The 17,894-nt window shown below is 51.2% G+C and overlaps 4 protein-coding genes across 4 annotated transcripts; 1 reads left to right on the forward strand and 3 right to left on the reverse strand.

Moving 5' to 3' along the window:
- Positions 1–728: 728 nt before the first annotated feature.
- TRIREDRAFT_105808 (uncharacterized protein) lies at positions 729–1,673 on the reverse strand (the record flags this gene model as incomplete). The annotated part of the gene is made up of 1 exon (XM_006964166.1): positions 729–1,673. One exon carries the CDS (start codon positions 1,671–1,673, stop codon positions 729–731), a length of 945 nt encoding a protein of 314 aa, XP_006964228.1.
- A 2,618-nt stretch (positions 1,674–4,291) lies between these two features.
- Positions 4,292–5,428, reverse strand: TRIREDRAFT_121125 (uncharacterized protein). Its single transcript, XM_006964167.1, has 2 exons — positions 5,327–5,428; positions 4,292–5,259 (listed from the first exon to the last, which is right to left on the reverse strand). Exons 1-2 carry the CDS (start codon positions 5,401–5,403, stop codon positions 4,353–4,355), a joined length of 984 nt encoding a protein of 327 aa, XP_006964229.1. The 5' UTR covers positions 5,404–5,428; the 3' UTR covers positions 4,292–4,352.
- Positions 5,429–7,408: 1,980 nt separating this feature from the next.
- Positions 7,409–8,809, reverse strand: TRIREDRAFT_105810 (uncharacterized protein; the record flags this gene model as incomplete). Its single annotated transcript, XM_006964168.1, has 4 exons — positions 7,409–7,720; positions 7,770–8,095; positions 8,151–8,432; positions 8,488–8,809. The coding sequence occupies 4 exons, from the start codon at positions 8,807–8,809 to the stop codon at positions 7,409–7,411; spliced, it is 1,242 nt and encodes a 413-aa protein (XP_006964230.1).
- Positions 8,810–9,538: 729 nt separating this feature from the next.
- On the forward strand, positions 9,539–10,814 carry TRIREDRAFT_121126 (uncharacterized protein; the record flags this gene model as incomplete). The annotated part of the gene is made up of 3 exons (XM_006964012.1): positions 9,539–9,688; positions 9,910–9,955; positions 10,180–10,814. 3 exons carry the CDS (start codon positions 9,539–9,541, stop codon positions 10,797–10,799), a joined length of 816 nt encoding a protein of 271 aa, XP_006964074.1. The 3' UTR covers positions 10,800–10,814.
- Between the last annotated feature and the right edge of the window lie 7,080 nt (positions 10,815–17,894).

The following is a 17,894-nucleotide window of genomic DNA, read 5'->3' on the forward strand; positions in this document are numbered from 1 at the left end:
GCTGAAGGTCTGGTTGATGCGAATCGCCCTGGCCATCAAGACAAAACCCTTTTGACATCTGTTGTCCAATAGAGTAGATCCACTAAGCCGAGTTTTTGAAACAAAACAGAGGCAGGTTGTGTGGCGTGGCCAATGAGCGCATAGCTGCATGTCTTGCCTGTCATTGGCTGTCATTCCAGACAAACAAGATTCTGCTCGATCTGAGCACAGGCATATGTCATATCTGGCAAATTTTTTCCTTTCCAACAAACCAAGGTAATTTCTCAACCTTGCTATACTGAAGATAGGTACGGGACTAAATCCAGTTTTTAGCCCTCAAGGTATCCACGGGTTTCTCCGCGCGCATACCTACGCCTGTAATGTTAGGGTACATATAACGTTCAACATCCAACAATGACCTTAGATCACTGGATCATGTAGTAGCCTGAGTCAACTTCTTATCGTGAAATATCGGGGGCCTGGTGAAAAAGCATGTCTCGCCGACGTGAAGGAGGAATGACGTGAGTGGCTTCCAAATACGATACAACACTCGTGACCCCACAATCAACAACACCTGAGACAGCAGTGAAGGATTTGCAGCCTCAAGAGGACAGAAAGGTCAAGTCAGGCTTTTACGACCTAGCTAAGCATGCTACAGCCATCATGTCACATATCAGTGCAATTACTACAACAGTATATACCCAAGAATGTTATATATATATCCTGAATGATCTATCTAATGTACATGTTTAAAGGTTGATGACATAAGTTCCATTCGGCTTTCCAGCCTCATCGAACGATGTCATAGTAATAGAGCTCTTCATCGGGATAGCCTCAATTTCCTCAACCTCGGGGCTCAAAGCAACATTGGGCTTAGGTCCCAGTGCACGGCGTCCCTTGGCCAAGCTGCTCATCTGCACGGGCGGACTATCAGTCAGGCGGTGGGTGCAGGTACCGCCGGGAATGATGACATCGCCAATGTATCCCTCAAGAGTGGCATACTGGTGGAAGATGGCCTGCCAGTTGGGCTGGATCGTGCCGATTCCGCCCGGTACCACCTTGTCATACAATGAGATGACGGTCTGCTGAGCAAAGTTCTCCTGTTGGCTGGTCTGCGCGTAGGGATCAGGCACGGCAGAGTCAAGATTGTAGTTGCTGATCCAGACGTTGCCGGTGGAGAAGGGCACACCGTATGACGGGTCAAAGGCGTGAGAGTCGAGGCTGTGGCCGATCTCGTGGGCAAAAACGGTGACGTCGATGTCGCCCCTCAGGAGAACGTTGTCTCCGTTGGAGCCTGCAGACTTGGCACCCGGAATGAAGACCAAATGTCGGACAAAGGACCTCATTCGAACGGGCAAACGCCCAAAGATGTCGAGGATAGTAATCTCACTCAGAGGAGAGTCCTTGTGCCGGCAAAAGGTCCATGTCTGGGCACAGTCATCATAATGAATGTTGAAGGGGATGACATCGGAGGCAGAGAGCCCGGCACCCTCGACCAAGGACTTGCAGTCCTGGGGGATCCATCCGGCACCCCAATCATCCCACGTTGAGTGCGTAGGTGCCAGATGGTCCATCAATCCTTGACCCAAGGATGCCAGGCCATTTCCGGGGAAGTTTGGCTGGATAACGGGCTTGTCGAGGATTGCCAGAGCAAAAGGGAGAATAGATAGGATGGCCGCGGCCTTGGATGCCATTTTGAAGTGTATTGTCCGGGTCTTGATGATAAGGCTTGCCTACTGAGCTCGTTCGTATACCGGTGCTGCTCAAGTGGACATGCAGCTCTCGTTGAGGAATAAACATGCTCTATATATACTAATGCTAAGCTTGCCGTAGAGGTCCTGAAGCCTGGCAACCATGGACGGCCAGGCTGACGATCCTCATCCGGCAGGTGAATGACTAGCATGTGACAATTCCTGATCATGCCGTCTTGGCATCAATGGGCACTCGTGCTAAGCCTCTCCTACATCCCCCTGTAAAGTTACGTGATTAGTGTTCTGGAGGAGGATGTTCGAAGAAGAGTCTAATAGGCCAAACTCACGATGATTGCTAGCCCATAGCCTCGTCAAGACTACGGCTGAAACTATAGTCACAATAAGGCAATATCAGGATATATAGTTTGATTATTCACATCTAGCTGCGAAGTCGTGATCTGAGCCGTATGGAAAAGAATGCACTGCGCGGGATAACTTGATAAGCTATAGTTTTGAATTAGAAGCTTCTGTCTATCCTTAAAGACCGGGCCACCACCATGTCAAGCTTCTGAACGCTATGCGAACGCCTGTAGTCATTTTCGAGAACCGGCATACATGTACTATTTCGGGCCTTTTATCTTGTAACGGGGGTCAAATCCTGATTGCCTGCCTTTCTCTGCTAGTTCACCGTCCCGATAGAGTATCGCCCAGGACAAGTGCCGCTAGAACCCCTGTAGATGATTAAGAGAAAGGCGGAAATAGACGCATCACATATCGTTTTCGCTTGCCAACATCGAGCTCTTTCTGGAAACTCATGAAAAGACTAGACATGAATTACTACCATCTGCTCACGACCATGATCTCTCCTCCTGGCCAATAATTGCTCCAAAGCAATTTCTGAAGTTTCCGTGTACATGCCCTCTGGGGGCGTCAGCTTATATGCATATCAGTGTGTCTGCTTTACTAAGGCCGATTGGTGGAGTTCTAGAACAGGTAGAATAAAGCGAAAATGCCATGGACTTATACTATTTGTATAGAAATACCCAGACGTGCGAGGCGAAGCATGCATTCTATCAGGAGCTCTCAGAATCTCGTACGACTGGAGGGGCACCATTGGTCCAAGAGCAACCACAATCCTTATTGAACTCAGGTGTAGGATCACTAGTACGGTTTGGCGTGAGTCTGCCGAGCCATTCATTATAGGGAACCCTGCTATACAAGAAGGATTTCCAGGCTGTGCAGCGGGGGAAAGACCTCGTGTTCACGCACTTGGTGTCTATAACATTCTCCATCCAGTTTGGTATCTTCCCCAGAGTCGGGATCCGAGCGCGCCGTTGGCTGGGACCAACAGGCAGCCCAAGCTCGCGATCTCCATAATTGCCAGAACCTAGTACGAGTACTAGTATGGATGTTCAAAACCCGGGCGTTTTATCTCCGAGAGCCTAGAGCTGCCCTGTTTGTGGCTTGCATGTCCCGAGCTCCACAAGTCCCGATGCTAACAAAATGCCTTACCGAGCGATCGTTTATTAGCGATCTATCGTTAGAGCTATGTAATTGGTACGTACATGCTCGTAGTCCCAGCAGTTTGAACATGGCGTGTTATTCCAGCATTGCGGCGGGGCTTCAACATTATGCGGCAATTCAAGGTTGCAGATGCAAACCAGCATGTTTGCCTGACTCGTCAATGGATTTGGGCAACAGGATTTATCACGATCCTTCAATGGGTCCCGACATCCTCCAGATGCTGGGGAGACAGGGTATGTTTGTTTCATTGTTATGTAACTATGAGCTTGCTCAAGGGGCACGTAGGATCGCGACTCCCGAGGTGCATGTAAATACATGCTACACTAGAAGAAACGTTTCATTCCTACCTAGCTCAAATATTCGGAAATGTTGGCCCGGTACTCTATACAGAGAGGGTTATCAGTATTCCCGGCGTCGGAAGATCGAGGGTGATACCAAAGAGTCGGGTGTTGATAGTGCTCAAGTTCCATCAGTTTGCAGGCCATCCATCGCGTAGTCAGCGACCATGTGAAGAAAGCCGGATTCGCGCGCTTATTAGCAGCCGAGATCCTATGAGGATTCGAGTGAAGTACTTCCGAGGTAGGACTTATCTCTGGTAGTGCTGACACAGGTCCTTAATCATGCCCCCCCAAACCGATGTGTGGCTTGAACACGACGCGCTCTATCTACACGCAGCCTGTTGACACATTATGGCTGCAAGACACAACAGGCCGGCATCGGTTATTACGCATTTATTACCCAACGTTACATAAGACATGAATATAAATAGTCGATAACTACCAGATACCTCATGCAAGACGTACAATCACTGCCACTCGAGCGGCCGCGAGGTTATTGTGACTTCCATCTTGACTGCTACACAACTGGCAAAAGCAAGGAGGGCGTCGGTTGGGTACTCGTCATGACAGTGTACTCCATTCGCGAAACTGCCAGACCATGGTCTGGTGTGGCTAAATACTTAGCGATGATCTGCCCAAGCCCTATGAACAAACATCAAGCGCTTTTCTCATTTTTTTTTTCTCTCTTCCCGGGTTGGGAAATTGGTCTGAGAGCACCATAGGGTGCAACTCGAGTGTAAGATTGAGACCTTCCGAAGGACAACATGATGACAATCTGAGGGTGCGTATGTTAGCTCGATAACGGGTGTTGTGGCAGACATCAATTGCTCATGAAAGATCGAACAATGGCTTTGGCCTGTTCGCAATCGTCGTCATCGTAGAACTTGAGGCCGAATGAGTACATGAAGGTGGCTGAATCCCGATAATTCTCCTCGATCCAGTCCAGTTGTTGCGCATCGAAGTGGTGATCGGCAAGGTGCCTCTCAAAGTCATTCTCATCCTCCTCCTCCTCTTCCTCTTCCTCATCATCATCATCATCCTGATCCATCTCATCATCTTCACGTTCCGCGTCAGCCCGCATGAATGAGCGTGCGATGGCTCGGCCTTCTGCCCGGTCCTCTTCATCGTGGATTGAAAGTCCGTAAAGCATAAGAAGTCTGAACTCGTTTCCAAAATGCTTCTTCACCCACGCCTTTTCCTCATCAGTATATGGCTGGTCCCCGATCCACTGGTCCTTCCCGTTGTCTGCGTTGCCTTGTTGAACTTGGGCCTCCCAGCGCGCCCTCTCTTCACGAGGCCAATTGATACTCGCCGCATACAGTGTGTCGGGATCGAACTTTGATGGTGCGAGCCGTGGCCCGATCGGCGGCCCGCTGAGTCTCAGAGAAAGAAGCCTTGCGTTGGGAGAGAAGTATGCGACAGGGCTGCCGTTGCGATCTTCCAGACTACCTTTGGAATTGGGACCTCTACCCATGCTGACTGAAGCAACGCCGGACTCAAAGATAGGCATCCCGACTATGTTGCAGACGCTCGATGGAACGTAGAGCACGTTTGTAAGGCGTACGATATGGTGGGCTTGCGGTCCGCGAACATTTGGGCCTCTCTTGACTGGAAGATTGACAGCTCCTACGCCTTCCACGGGGACTGCGCGGCCGGTAAAAGTGGCCGAATCGACATGGCTTGGGAAGGGCGTGAAATCGGTGAACCATTTCCTATCATTACACGCGCTGTGGAGCGTGAGTCTTCAAGATGCAGCAGAGACCCTGTTGATCGAACCAAGACCAGGTGACTTACTGCACGTTGGAGTTGTTGGAAAAGATCCAGTCAGGGCTGAGGCCCTCTTCCGAGTCTTGCCAGGTTCTCGTATCCATTGCGAACCCGTTTGCCTGAACCGTGAAGACGCGATGCAGTCAATGCTGTTCAGGTTGGACCCTTACGTGGAGGAATTAAAGTCGCGTCACGTCAGCGATGGGATGCGGGGCAGACACAATGGCGGGGTCACTTCAATGTTGGGGGTCGAGGGCGGGACGGAGGGAAAGTGACTGGACAGCTTGGGAGAGGATTACGAAAAGCTGCTCTGACTCTGACGCATGATTGGAGGGAGGGAGCTGACTTCGATGCTGAAGCCAGAGCTGGAGCTGGTGATGAGCTCTGAAGCACGACCGCATCACCACCGAATGCTCCGCTGCTGCCCTTGACGATTAAGCACTTGCGATGGGATGCAACGCCTCTCAACCAACAACGCAATCTGCAGCTCAGCCGTGCCTGGTTTGATGCATGAGCGGAAGCACTGAATTAACTAGTAGCTGGTTCCATCCCGGCTGTATCCGACGTTCGGACGGCTCGCGCGCGACTTGCCGGGAATTGCTGGCTTGGTTCAAGAGGAATGCGGCCGACCAATATCGATGGTTTGACGTCCCATCCATGGGACAAGTCACAAGCATATGGGAGTCGGCCAGATGCTCTCTTGTCTCGTCATCAGGTGCCCCACTATCACAGAATTCGATACTGCACTCCAGATGTGGATGAACATAGCCACTCCCACTCCATGCCTACCTACCTATACCCACCCACTCGCGAATCACTTAAAGTCAAGTTCTGAACGATGGTCATCTCCGAGGTGTCTCGCTCACAGGTCATCTAATACTACCTAGTACCTCTGCTCGATCATCAGGTTGCCCGGGTCTCTGCTTTGGTGCACTATCGGTGTATCGATAGCGAAGTATCTTGTATCAACAAGCGAGAGCACATGAGCACACTGCCCTAACCGAGCAAGAATTCCAAGACATCGCACTTTTCTCCATGGAGCTTTGACTTTCGACGTCATTACCTACCTACTTCATCGTCGTCCAATGTCTGACAACAGCAAAGTGTAGAACGCCATCACCCGCGGAAGCCCCCAAATGTTCCTCGCCCATTCTCTGGCACATGCACTGACGGCTTGCAATACCAGGTCGTTGCCGTTACGAACCCGCGCCTTCTTCCGAATGCCACCAACACCACTTATCTCTGTGCTCTAATCATCAGAGATGCGGCCCGGCCCCTGGAGAACGCGTCTGACCATGGCACACGGGCATACAGAGGAGCCGCACTCTCGACATCGAGCGATTGATTGAGCGCGTTTCTTTCGATCTCGGTGCCGTACGTGATAACCTGAACCAACGAAAGCGACCCATTCGATCCCAACGGCCAGTTGCCCCCTCTCACCCTCGTAGCGCGCATTCGCATGCGGCTCTTGTGCGGTGCAAGGGCCAGGGTCGACATGACAGCAAGAGTATTGGCATCATTCTATACAACATCGATGTATCAACTTGCAACTGAAGACACCAGTCAACTGATGCCGTCGTCATCATCGATCCCTTTGACAACTTCGAAGCTGGCTCAAGACATCATGATGCATGGTTTGTGCCTGCGTCCGGTGTGATGCCACGCCGACCTAGGGTAGAAAGACATGAGCAGGCGGTTGGTGATGTATCTTGCCTCCATGCTTGCTTGCAACTTCTTATGGCGCTGCTTGCCAGCTCGGCCCTCGCAATTCTTTTCAGCAATGTCCGGGCGAGCATTGGTACGACCAGTGGACCCTTGCGTCCGATTCTAATCTTTGCCATCATCATCCTTTCGAACAGACTTGACGGGCAAAAAGCCTGCGACTAGGCGTCCGAGCAGAGTCAACCCTCTCGATATATCGTCGATGTCGGACACGGCCACTCAAACCGACTGGATGTCTCATGGCCACGACAGGGCCATTGCATACAAGTTGATTCACAAAATTCTCCTTCTCAAAGCAATTTTGTACACGCACTAACATGTTGGCAGTGGCTCGACGATTTTCTCACGCAGCTGCATCGACAGGAACAGGCGATACCGACGGTACCCTCAGATGCCTCGTATGACGCCCACCGTATTCCAAGCCTGGCGCACCAACTTCGCAGCTTCTACGTCAAACAGCTCTTCCGCACACTCGACCGTAATATCGGCAAACTGTTGGAACGTGCAGCGAGGCGGCACCTTGCCGCAGTTCATGGCTCTCCACCAGATTTTGCCGGCAATTTCCCACGAGTAGCCTCCGAAGGCGACAGCAGAGAGGTAGAATGCCTTGTTGGGAATGCCAGAGAATATGTGAACGCCCCCGCGGTCCTCTGCGATAGCCTCCCATTGAGCAAAGCTGTCCACCTGAGGGTCTTTGCCCTGTCTATCTGTTAGGTGAGACACATGTGCTCGGTTCCAGTGGACTTACAAAGCGCTCGTCGTCGTACGCCTTTCCTGGCTCCTTCATGCTGCGGAAAGCCACTCCCTTGACATCGGGCAAGAGGCAGTCTTCGCCAATCAACCAGTCTGCCTCTTCAGACGTCTCATTTTCGACTTGCTGTTTAGCCATGATGCCAAAGACATCGGAAATGTGCTCGTTCAGAGCCCCAGCCTGATCGCTGTAATCGAGCGGGCTGGTGTTGTCCGTGACGGCATGCGCGAGTTCATGCCCAATGACGTCTACGCAGCCGGTGAAATTGCAAAGAAGCATGTTCCCATCCCCAAAGACCATTTGCATGGTCTCCGGAGACCAGACTAACCAGCATCCTCCTTAACTTGTGCCACATAAAGAGGGGTGAGCAAGGCTTACAGGCATTCCCGTAGTGTTCACCGAAGTGAACTGAACATGTCACGGGCGCATTCTGGTTGTCGATAGATTTCCAGCCAAAGTGTTGCTCGTAGAACCTCAGGACATGGCCCACGTTGTCATAGGCTTTGTTGACGTCTAGGTCCTTGGCCGGAGGTTCGCCTTGGGCACGTTCGAGTCTACCGGGGAGCTTCTCGTCGTCCCATGTGTTGCTTGCATTGTACACGTTGTTGTGGGCGACAGTTCTGGAGGCTGCTTCTTGTGTACCTTTCGCGTCAGCACCAACTGTTATGAAATGTCAGCGAGATTGATCGGAATCAGGGATGGCGATTCAAGATACCTTGTTTGGCTCTACCCATGAGTCCCTGGAGATGGCGCAGATCTCTCTTCGCACGAGTCCTCGACGCCTCATCTACCGCATCTGAGGCTGAGAGTCGTTGAAGGAGACTCTCAGGGACGAACGGCGAAGCTTGGACGCGTGCATTTCTGTTGCTCTTTTTCTCCTGGAGAATCTTCCAAGTACGTTCTTGACGAGCAGCAGAGATGTGGTCGTGTGCAGCCAGAGAGGCCTCGGCGGCTTTGCGGACGTGTTCGGGGTTTAGAGGAGATTGGGCGATGGCCCGGAAAAGGTGAGGGGGGACAATGTAGCATCGACAACTCATGACGTTGTTACAGTACTAACCAGTCTTTGCCTTGAAGTTGTTGGACTAGACGTTCTTATTGTCGAACTGTTTTATCTTAAAGGTAATCTCCTCAGTCCCCTAGGTTTCTTGTGCTGAAGGTGCAGGCGTAAGGTGTCGATTCCTGATTTATGCTGTAATTCCTTTGCGAGCCACCCTGTATCACCTCGGTTGTGAATGTGAATATTGCGGCTGCGTTGCTGACCAGACCAGATGTATCCAAGTAAATTCCAATGAATTCCATGAATGGAAAGATATCTCAAGTCCTCAGAAAGTTCCATCCATCCGAGCACTTGTAGCCTTGAATGTTCGCGATATCGTGGCTGAAAGGTCGAGGTCCGCCGGAGCTGTTGCTTGCACGAGAGTGCTCAGCTAATCGCACCCGGTCGTTAACTGTCCAGATGGTGGTGCAACTGATGGACTCAATTTCGCTGATTCGATGCCGTAGATGAGCTTTGATAGAGTGCGGGGTGAGCATATCTGCATAGAGCCGTGGTGTCTTCGAGAGCCTCAATCTTCCATGGCCAAATTGAAAGGTGAAAGCATTGGACTCCTGGAAGCGTTCTGCATCACACCTCAATGTGTATCAACATCTCAAGAGTTGGTTGACCATGATGCCAGCCTCCGCCCACTGCGACGACAGGCTCCTGTTTGCCCGAAACATTATGCCCTTCAAACCGCATCTCGAAGCGCTGGTCCGCGGGCGCCACGATGACGCGCAGGTCTAGTCACATGTCATCTTTCACAAGCATCGACTTTCACTCGGCCAGCGGGCTATCACTTCTTCCTGAGCCTGTTGCTGGATTGCCTCAATCTACTACACCTGCCGCGAAGCTCATCAAATGGCGAGTCTCGAGGCAGGTTCGTCTCTTCATTCCTCTTCACTCTCTTCAAATCTTCACTCAAGTCCAATAGCATACTCCCAGGCTCTTCACTCATGGCGTCAGACCAGTTATCCCCAGGATGTAGTGTTTGAGTGGACAAGCTCGGCTACATGCTCCTTTCTCGCCCGGTCTTTCTCACCCAATCGGCTGGCGATTTGTTTTTGTTGGCACTGCGACCGGCACTACAACTCACTACAGTCGTCGTGTGCCCCGGTTATCCTGCTCTGTGACACGACCGCGGATGGTTAGGTGAAGTACCTGCCCGGAAGCTAACGCACAATGGGAACCGGATATACGGAAGCCGGAGACAGGAGATTGTGATCACTACCTTACGTTTACTAGATGGTAGTCGCGCACCGGAGTTATTATGTAAAGCATCATCCTTCAATGGGTACAGCTAACAGCTCCTTCCCGTGAGATCCGTGTCTGTGTAATAACACCTTATGGGCGGTTTCTATCACGTGATAGAACTGGCACGTCAACATCATTCGATTATCCCTCCAAATCACTCACCATTCTTCGTCTCCAATTCATCTCCAGTTTCATCTATCAGACCCCGCGGACCATTCTTCATTGCTTCAAAGATGGCCTCGAAAGCTTTCTTCGATCCCGTGGCAGCTTTACGTGCCGCCCCTCTCCTTACATCAACCTGCTCCCTTTGGTTCGCATGGGATCAGCACTTCTTCCTGCACATCTTCAACAAGCCCGAACTCCGTGCGAAGAGTAATGACTTGCTGCCGACATACTTTCGCTTTTTCTTCCGTGGCGGTGTCACCCGCGTCCTGGTCCTAATCTCGCTGACGCTGTCTTCTTCTTTCGCCACTTGCTTCGTCAACCATGATTCGCATTGGGCGAATGGGTCTCTACGCTGGTATACGGCTGGCATGGCTTTAGCAGCCAGCCATCTTGCCTTTGTACCTGCTGTTGCACCGAAAATACAGGCTATCATCGAAGATAGCTCGAATGGACAGAGCACAAATGATCTGGATGAATGGTTGAAGATTCACACTTGGAGGGGTTTGACTGTAGATTTGGCGGCGTGGGCTTGTTTTGTTGTTGCAACTGTTCGAAATCTCCAATATTCGTAGGGATTGAACAGGCAACTTTATTATATAATTCATCGCAAACTTTGTTCAGCAACTCTGGAAGCCGGCAATGAACCTTGAGATTGGCGGTAAACTCGAAATGGGTGCAGTTGGGTCTGGCTATGGCGATGGCCTCCATTGCTTACCTGCATAGTTGGATCTCTCAAATTGACCGTGTCTTTATCTGTTGGCCTTCATAAGCTGCAGCAGTGGTTTATGTCTTTGAGATCCTCTAACATAACATCGATATCGGCACGCCAGGGGGCCGCTTTGTCAGTGTACGAGCGGCATCTGGGGCTCAGAGGCAGATATAGACAAAGGTTCGTTAGCCACTATTGGTCCTCATACCGGGCAAGTTTCTTCTTGTCACGGGTCGGCGTGGTCGTCGGTTGTGGTAGCTCCTGCCCAGAACAGCCGAGGTGAAAGGACTACATGCAACAGTAGGAAACTTACTCGAGAACGTCATTGGGAGATGCTGGCACGATAAATCATAATCAGCTGCACGGAATACTCGTCATGTATGTATGGGATTAGCGATGCTTTCATGCAATGTCAATCAATAACAACGAGTCAGATATAACCGGATGCCACGTCCTTCTTGGACATGACGTCGCGGGCGAAAAGCGACTCAGGCGTATCATTTGAACTTCAGACAACTTTTCGACCTCATTCTCAGCTCATTGGTAGAATTGCAGCCCCAATATGGCCGCATGGTCTCTGGTTGAATACGAAGCAGATATCGTATAGTGATCGACGGCCCGTTGTATTAGTTTTCGTGAGGCATCAGGCGTATTTCAAGTGGGAGGTTCCGTGAACTTGGCCCAATATATGGTATGTCGACTGATGATAGGGTGACCATGACCTTGATAAGAAATTGGCGGTGACTGAGGATCTGACGCTGATACAGACGTCAGGTCGTCGAGGTTCCACTACTTTTGTTCGACAGTTAGTGAGGTCAAGTATCAAGCTTACTTCGCTTCAACAAGCCGGCTGAATAGCTCAAGTCATGGCTGTACGGCCCCAAGACGTCATTCTTCACCCAGTGGGCTGCATGCAGTCGGTAAGCCATCGTACAAATTGTGCAGCGCACAATGATATTTTACCCTGCGACATGTCGCCGCGATAGCTGTGCCAACCCGACGCGCTGAGCTTTGAGGGCCTGGGTCCCGCAATGGTACAGCGGAGTTTGGATGGGGGATGCACTGGCAATGCCACATTTCACGTTGATGAACTTTAGACGGAGAAAGAGCTGCAGCAGCAGCCATCGTAGGTGTGTGAGGACATCTTGTGCCATCGCAAATCAGGGTGGCTTGTTGTTCAGCACACGATTCTCATACCTGAAGTTCAGACTGTCATTGCCCGGGATCTGAAAAAGGCTGAGCTTGGATGACGATGCGTATAAACGCACGGACGAACCGGAATCAACGCAGCTCATCGGACAGTTGATGCTGCGGGCAGCGGTGAAGATCTATGACGCTGTGAGCCATGAAGCCTTGAGCAGACGGCAGCGGAAGAGCAAGCGCTATATGGAGTCGGCGCCAAACGCCTCTCACCTCGAAACAGTCGAGCTTTAGAAGAGCGATGATATAGCTAACCGCCCACTGCCGCAATTATTTTCGGCGACCCTAACGGCGCGGCTTGGTTCTGGACAACGTATGCTCGTCACACCCGATGTCAGTCTCCAGAGCATGCGCATACCATTTTGAAATAGCTAAAGTTAGACTTGCCAAGGGTTTTCCGCTGTGGCCATAGACGACTGGCAACTTTGGGAACGCTAAGATTAAGAGTGTCGAGCTCATACCTTGACATTGCGATCGTAGCAACATCGCCTATGCAAGAAGGCTTTCGCACCCCGGAGAAGCTACGAACGGAACCATCAGCATAAGTAGAACGTGTTCTTGAGGAGTCTTTTCCCCTTGGACATCGTGTGAGTGAAGAGCGTCGTAGCGGTGAAGGCTGGGTTGAGCTGCGGGCGATCGGTCTGTCCTTCACGGTGAGCATATGACTGCGCAAATGCATGGTATGATACCGTGACAGCCGAAAAGTGGTATTTGCCTCGTGAGGGTGCTTCACTATACTTCGGCAGCAGTCGGCATCTCTGCGATGCAGCTCGAGCTGGTGGTGGGGTTCGAGGCACACAGCAGCCTCGAGGGCGACGATGACAGTTGAAGGTCTCGTCAACACAATTGTACTTTGGAGTAATCTCGCCCACAGGAAGGACTCACTGATCTTCCTCAATGAGAGTATGCGCGTAAGTGAAGGTCAGGTATCGATGTCAACATCAATCATCTTCCCAGTGAACCGCCCCTTGCCGTGGTCTGTATGGCCGGCCGTGACATGCGAGACTGACAGGCGGCTTCTGTGACCTGAAAGCTGAGCGAGGTCCTCGGCGACCGTGTCTTCCGACTTTGCACGAGCTCGACGACCGAAAGGAGTCTGACCAGCTGCAACATGTGAGCGATTGCCTACACAGGTGTCTGGTGCAGGGGGGACGGCTGACCGACTGTCAATGGCGATATTCCATTCCAGATCTTAGATGCATCCATGGAGCCTCTGGCACTATTCAGAGAGATATCGACTAGAGAACTCCTGGACTCATGTACCACTGACCAGAGCTGCTTTTCCTGGTCTTGCGCATCACGTAAGGCCGCCTTGCAGATGAATCCAAGGCTTCTCATGTAATTTGGAGCCGCAGGTGGCGACGCACTTCTTCGTACATTCCGTCTAACAGCGCGGTACTTGTGACCGGCCGTTCACTCGGAGTTCGGTCAGACATTCTCTACCGCAGTGTTGGCTACATCCTTGAGAAGGGCTTTGTAACGAGCCGACAGTAGGTCCGCTCGACTGGTCGGTAGCAGCCGAGTGAGCAGGCGGTAACGTTTGCGTATCGTTTGTTCGGTGCTGCGTCTAGAAGAAACTCGAATGAATTAGTGACCCTTCCCTGCAATGTGTTCACGCGCAAAGGGACCAAAAACTCCCTCGCGGCAACAATGCCATAGGCGTACCTGGAGTCACCGTAAGGCAACTATCAAGGATGTCATCAAACCAGACTTTCCGTTGACCGATCTGCCATAGAAAATGTCATGGGCGTTGCTGATAAGCCCAGAGATACCAGCGATAGACCTTACCCCTAAGGTCGTGTGTATCGCCCCTGCTGTCAGATGTGCGTGCCTCTTGCATCGACGTGGGAGCAGCTGGGGATGCTGGTGATGTCGCCCACGACGAGGCTATTGAAGTGTGATCTGTCAAGGCAGCATGTGAGAGTTGCTCTCGCGGGGCGTTTAGCAGGCGCCTCTGTCATGGAGGAATGCGTCAGATCAGGGCAACAAGACTCTAGTGCAAAGCCTTTCTGTTGAACCCGCCAACTACGGAGCCATTGGACAGCCAGAAGATTTAGCAATGGGAAGGGACATGAGAAGTACCGTGAGGTAGAACAGGCCAGCGGCCGTTGCAACTTGCCAGAAGCAAGCAACTCCATCCTCCCAAACAGCCCAGGCCAGGGATGTAGCGGTAATACTAGAAGCTGAAAGGGTGCTTGTGATGTTCGTGGTCGAAGCGGCTGAATGCGTCGAAAGCTGCCCGTATCTCCGCTCAGGATATGCATGAAATGAAGGTCTCTGACTTCCATCTCCGCTGGAGGTGTGATCTCGAAGATTGGTGTCGACGATGGAGAGGGGAGGCAGGAGAAGCGACACGAAGGGATCTGTCACGTCGTGGGCGAGATGGCGAGCATCTATACCAATATCGACTTGAGTGGCATGGATCGTGGAAGTCGTCAAAGATCTGGACCACAATGTCAGCGCCGATGTTACATAAAGCGCTGGCAGAAATTGGGACGATACCGAGGCGTTGGAGAGGACTCTTCTCGTGCGATTGCTTGGTCAAAAATGAGCAAACGGAGAAAAAGAAAGCGGCGAAAGATAGACGGGAGGGAAGAAGAGGGGGTGAAGACGAGATGACGGAAGAGAACTCTGCAAGTTGGGAAGGAACTTGGAGAGTGTGCCTGAGCAGGGCAAGTGAAGATGAAGTGAAATGCGGCGTTAGGTAAGCAGCTGGAAGGAAACACGCATTCAATCTTTGGTGACCGTAAGGGGCGACTCATTTGTGAGACTACTGACAGTCCACATTCTCTTTGCATGCTGTTGGTTGGTTCAGCCGTTCAGATTGGGGGAGTTGTTGCGGAAAGTGTCGAAGCAGACGTGGGACGCATCTCGTTGAGTCACGTCCTGCGCACGAGTCCTTTGAGCACATACGCGTGACGCATCACGTTGGCATGTCAGTCATCATGCTTCTGGGTTTTCCAAATAGCCTTGACTTCTTCAACGACATACCGTCGGCTGGAAGAATCTGCGGATGATCATCTGAACATCTGTTCGCAGTGTAGAGGTGGATATGGCTCCTGAGAACATGAACGTAGCGCGTGAAAATCCACTTCAAAGTTGGCGCTTTGAATCGAGCTCGTCCTTCATTTGTACTCTGACTAAGGTTCTCGTGATTAATAAAACCTCGTTGCAAGTCATGTTGAAGTCCCCCAGCGTATAGGCACCAATATCGCGTAGGTCCCCTCACGCTTTGGGGAACCTTCGTCGTCACAGAAACTCGCCCGAAACGTCTTACTCACTAGACTTGACATACCTCCAGCCCATAGAATTATATTCACCAATGGCATCAATACTAATCTACCTTTAAAGTAGGCATAAGGCATGGACCACGGATGGTGGGAGCCATTAGGAGCCATCATGCTGTCGAGCAGCACCAGCGTCACAACGGTCGCTTCAGAGCCCGACAGATAACACCTTTATCTACAGGAGACCCTCATCAGTCCCATACTCTCCAAATGACCCAGTTCAGCTTCGGCTCTCGGTAAATGAAAGCCTTGTCCAGGCGGCTGGTTTGCTTGAGATCTACCAACGTTGATCTTGGAGGCTAGTTGCAGGTCCATCTGCGCTTTCGTAGGTAAGGTTGGCATTCTGGATCTCTCAAAAGGGTGTATATCTCCACTAATTAACCGGAGGGAATAGGGCATGTACGAAAACTAATCGCACGTGCTCGGTGCTCTGGAGTGCGGTTCAATCTTGCAGTAGCCAGCAGAGGCCAGCAGAGGGACAAATTACGGACACCAAAATCCAATCGGACGAACTGCGCCAGGTTCCTCCTCTGATAAGTACTTCAGCCTATTGAGCTGAGTGATTTGGATCTCTAGAAGGTAGAAGCCCATGTCACCTGTCTTGAACACTTTGAGCCGTGTCGCTGAACATAAGGTCTCGCCAATCACTGTTGAAAGTAGGTGCACTTACATTGTATGGACAACTAATTGCGCTGATCTCATTGTATTCCTCTCTTTGAGTCTATATCAGCACCTAGACGAAGTCAAAGCACAATATTCATACCATGGAACCCTCGTTCACTCATTCCCCATTCATGAGAAACTCATCGTTGACGACACGTAATCCTCGTATCCCTCCAAATCATTCATCCCTATCCTGCAACAGAGGCATTTGGATGTTTACAGCGACAAGGACGACAAGAAATGATCTTTGTTGATCCTAAACTGGCAGCTGATACTCAACGTACAGCTTGATAGTGTTTTTATATGAATGTTTATTGCACATCTCTTCAGCCAGTTAGGCGCAAGGCCGACTCCCGCGAATGCCAAATGAAGTTCAAGCACTGGAGCCCATGCAAATTTTCGATGAAAAGCAAAACACAGAATATCTCAGCTAGCATCGCTCGCGGAACTCATAATTGAGCCCGCATTCAAAGCTCAGAGTAAGCGCATCCCGCCGTGGAACTGAAAAGAACATCCAAGGCAAACGCATACGTCCACCTATTACATGTATACCTTATGAAGCTTGCCCACGGAGTACATATCTAACCTATACAACGTGCGCCTCAGCTGTCAGCCTCATCAGGGAAGTAGCTGATATTGGGTAATTCACAGGACATGACCATGCCCGCTCTAGGTACTCCAGCAAAACGAAGTTTCGTACATTTTGCTTCGTGATTCGGCTAGGCATCGTTGAACTCTTTCCAGCCCCAACCCACATCGACATTGACTTGCGATTTCACAGCATAGCTCAACCAATCACCTCAGATGACGTTACCCGTTCCTTGAGTACGCCCTAGGAAGCACTAGAGCAACACCAGGAACAATTCAGCCGGGACCTCTCCCCCAGATCTTGCACGGATCCGGAAAAGCCAATTCGTTCGGCCCGGCGGGGCGCCCCAAGCCACCGATCCGCCCTCTTTATGAGTGGGTTCCTGGATCCAGAAACAAGCAAAGGAACATGGAACTAAGAGGGGCTAGTTTCCGTATGTCCGTCTGATCCTGGTACATGCTGTAGATGTACAGTCTTAAGCAAGGAAGACCCAAGACAACGCTGGCTTGGCTGGGTAGTGAATTACGTGCTTGATCTCTCTTGCTGGACTGCATGGGATGTGGGAAAGCCGTTATTATCCAGACAATATTTCGGAAAATAATCCTCCGCGCAGCCCCATACGGAGCATCCAAGTGAGCTACATTCGTTCCCCAGCCACAACGAGGGGATGTCTGTTGTCAATGCTCGGAAAGGCACGGACAATTGGCAGGAAATGGGCTCCAGCGGCTGGTCTAGACAATTGAGAGCTTGTCTGCCTTGATTACCATCCATTCCATTGGAGGTAGTAGTAAAGGATCTGGGTTTCCTGGGGAACATACGGCACCCAAAGTGCTGGCTGCAAGGAGGATTGTTCCGTCTTGGTATAATGTTGAGAAATGTTTCAGCCAGCGAATGAACGCAAGTGTGGCTATTTGGGCTAATTGCTTGCACCTCTGTCGAGGCTTGTAGGCCTAGCCATGCGTTAGATGCAGGTAAGCTCATATCCTGCAATTCGTGGACTCTATGTGCGGCGTATATATGCAGCTAGCAAGATACCGGGGAACACCGGGAAAGCATCACACTCGAAGCCAAACCTCAGCTCGCCCGCCAAACACTGCATCCTCAGCTACAGCGCCTAGGTTGATCGTCGTTTCGTCGCTCGGGATGCTACCAGCTATACCTTAGAGTAACGCGAGCAGGGTGCATTGTATGATACACTGGCACGTTTCCCCCCACCCGT

The sequence above is a fragment of the Trichoderma reesei genome, assembly GCF_000167675.1.
Source record: "Trichoderma reesei QM6a unplaced genomic scaffold TRIREscaffold_6, whole genome shotgun sequence".
Taxonomy (NCBI): domain Eukaryota; kingdom Fungi; phylum Ascomycota; class Sordariomycetes; order Hypocreales; family Hypocreaceae; genus Trichoderma; species Trichoderma reesei.

What these genes read in the sequence shown, in the direction of transcription:
- TRIREDRAFT_121125 (XM_006964167.1), bottom strand. Translation starts at nt 5,403, where the DNA reads ATGGATACGAGAACCTGGCAAGACTCGGAAGAGGGCCTCAGCCCTGAC. An exon ending in TCCAACAACTCCAACGTGCA is followed by an intron (nt 5,260 to 5,326) that starts GTAAGTCACCTG and finishes CACGCTCCACAG; the next exon opens with CGCGTGTAATGATAGGAAAT.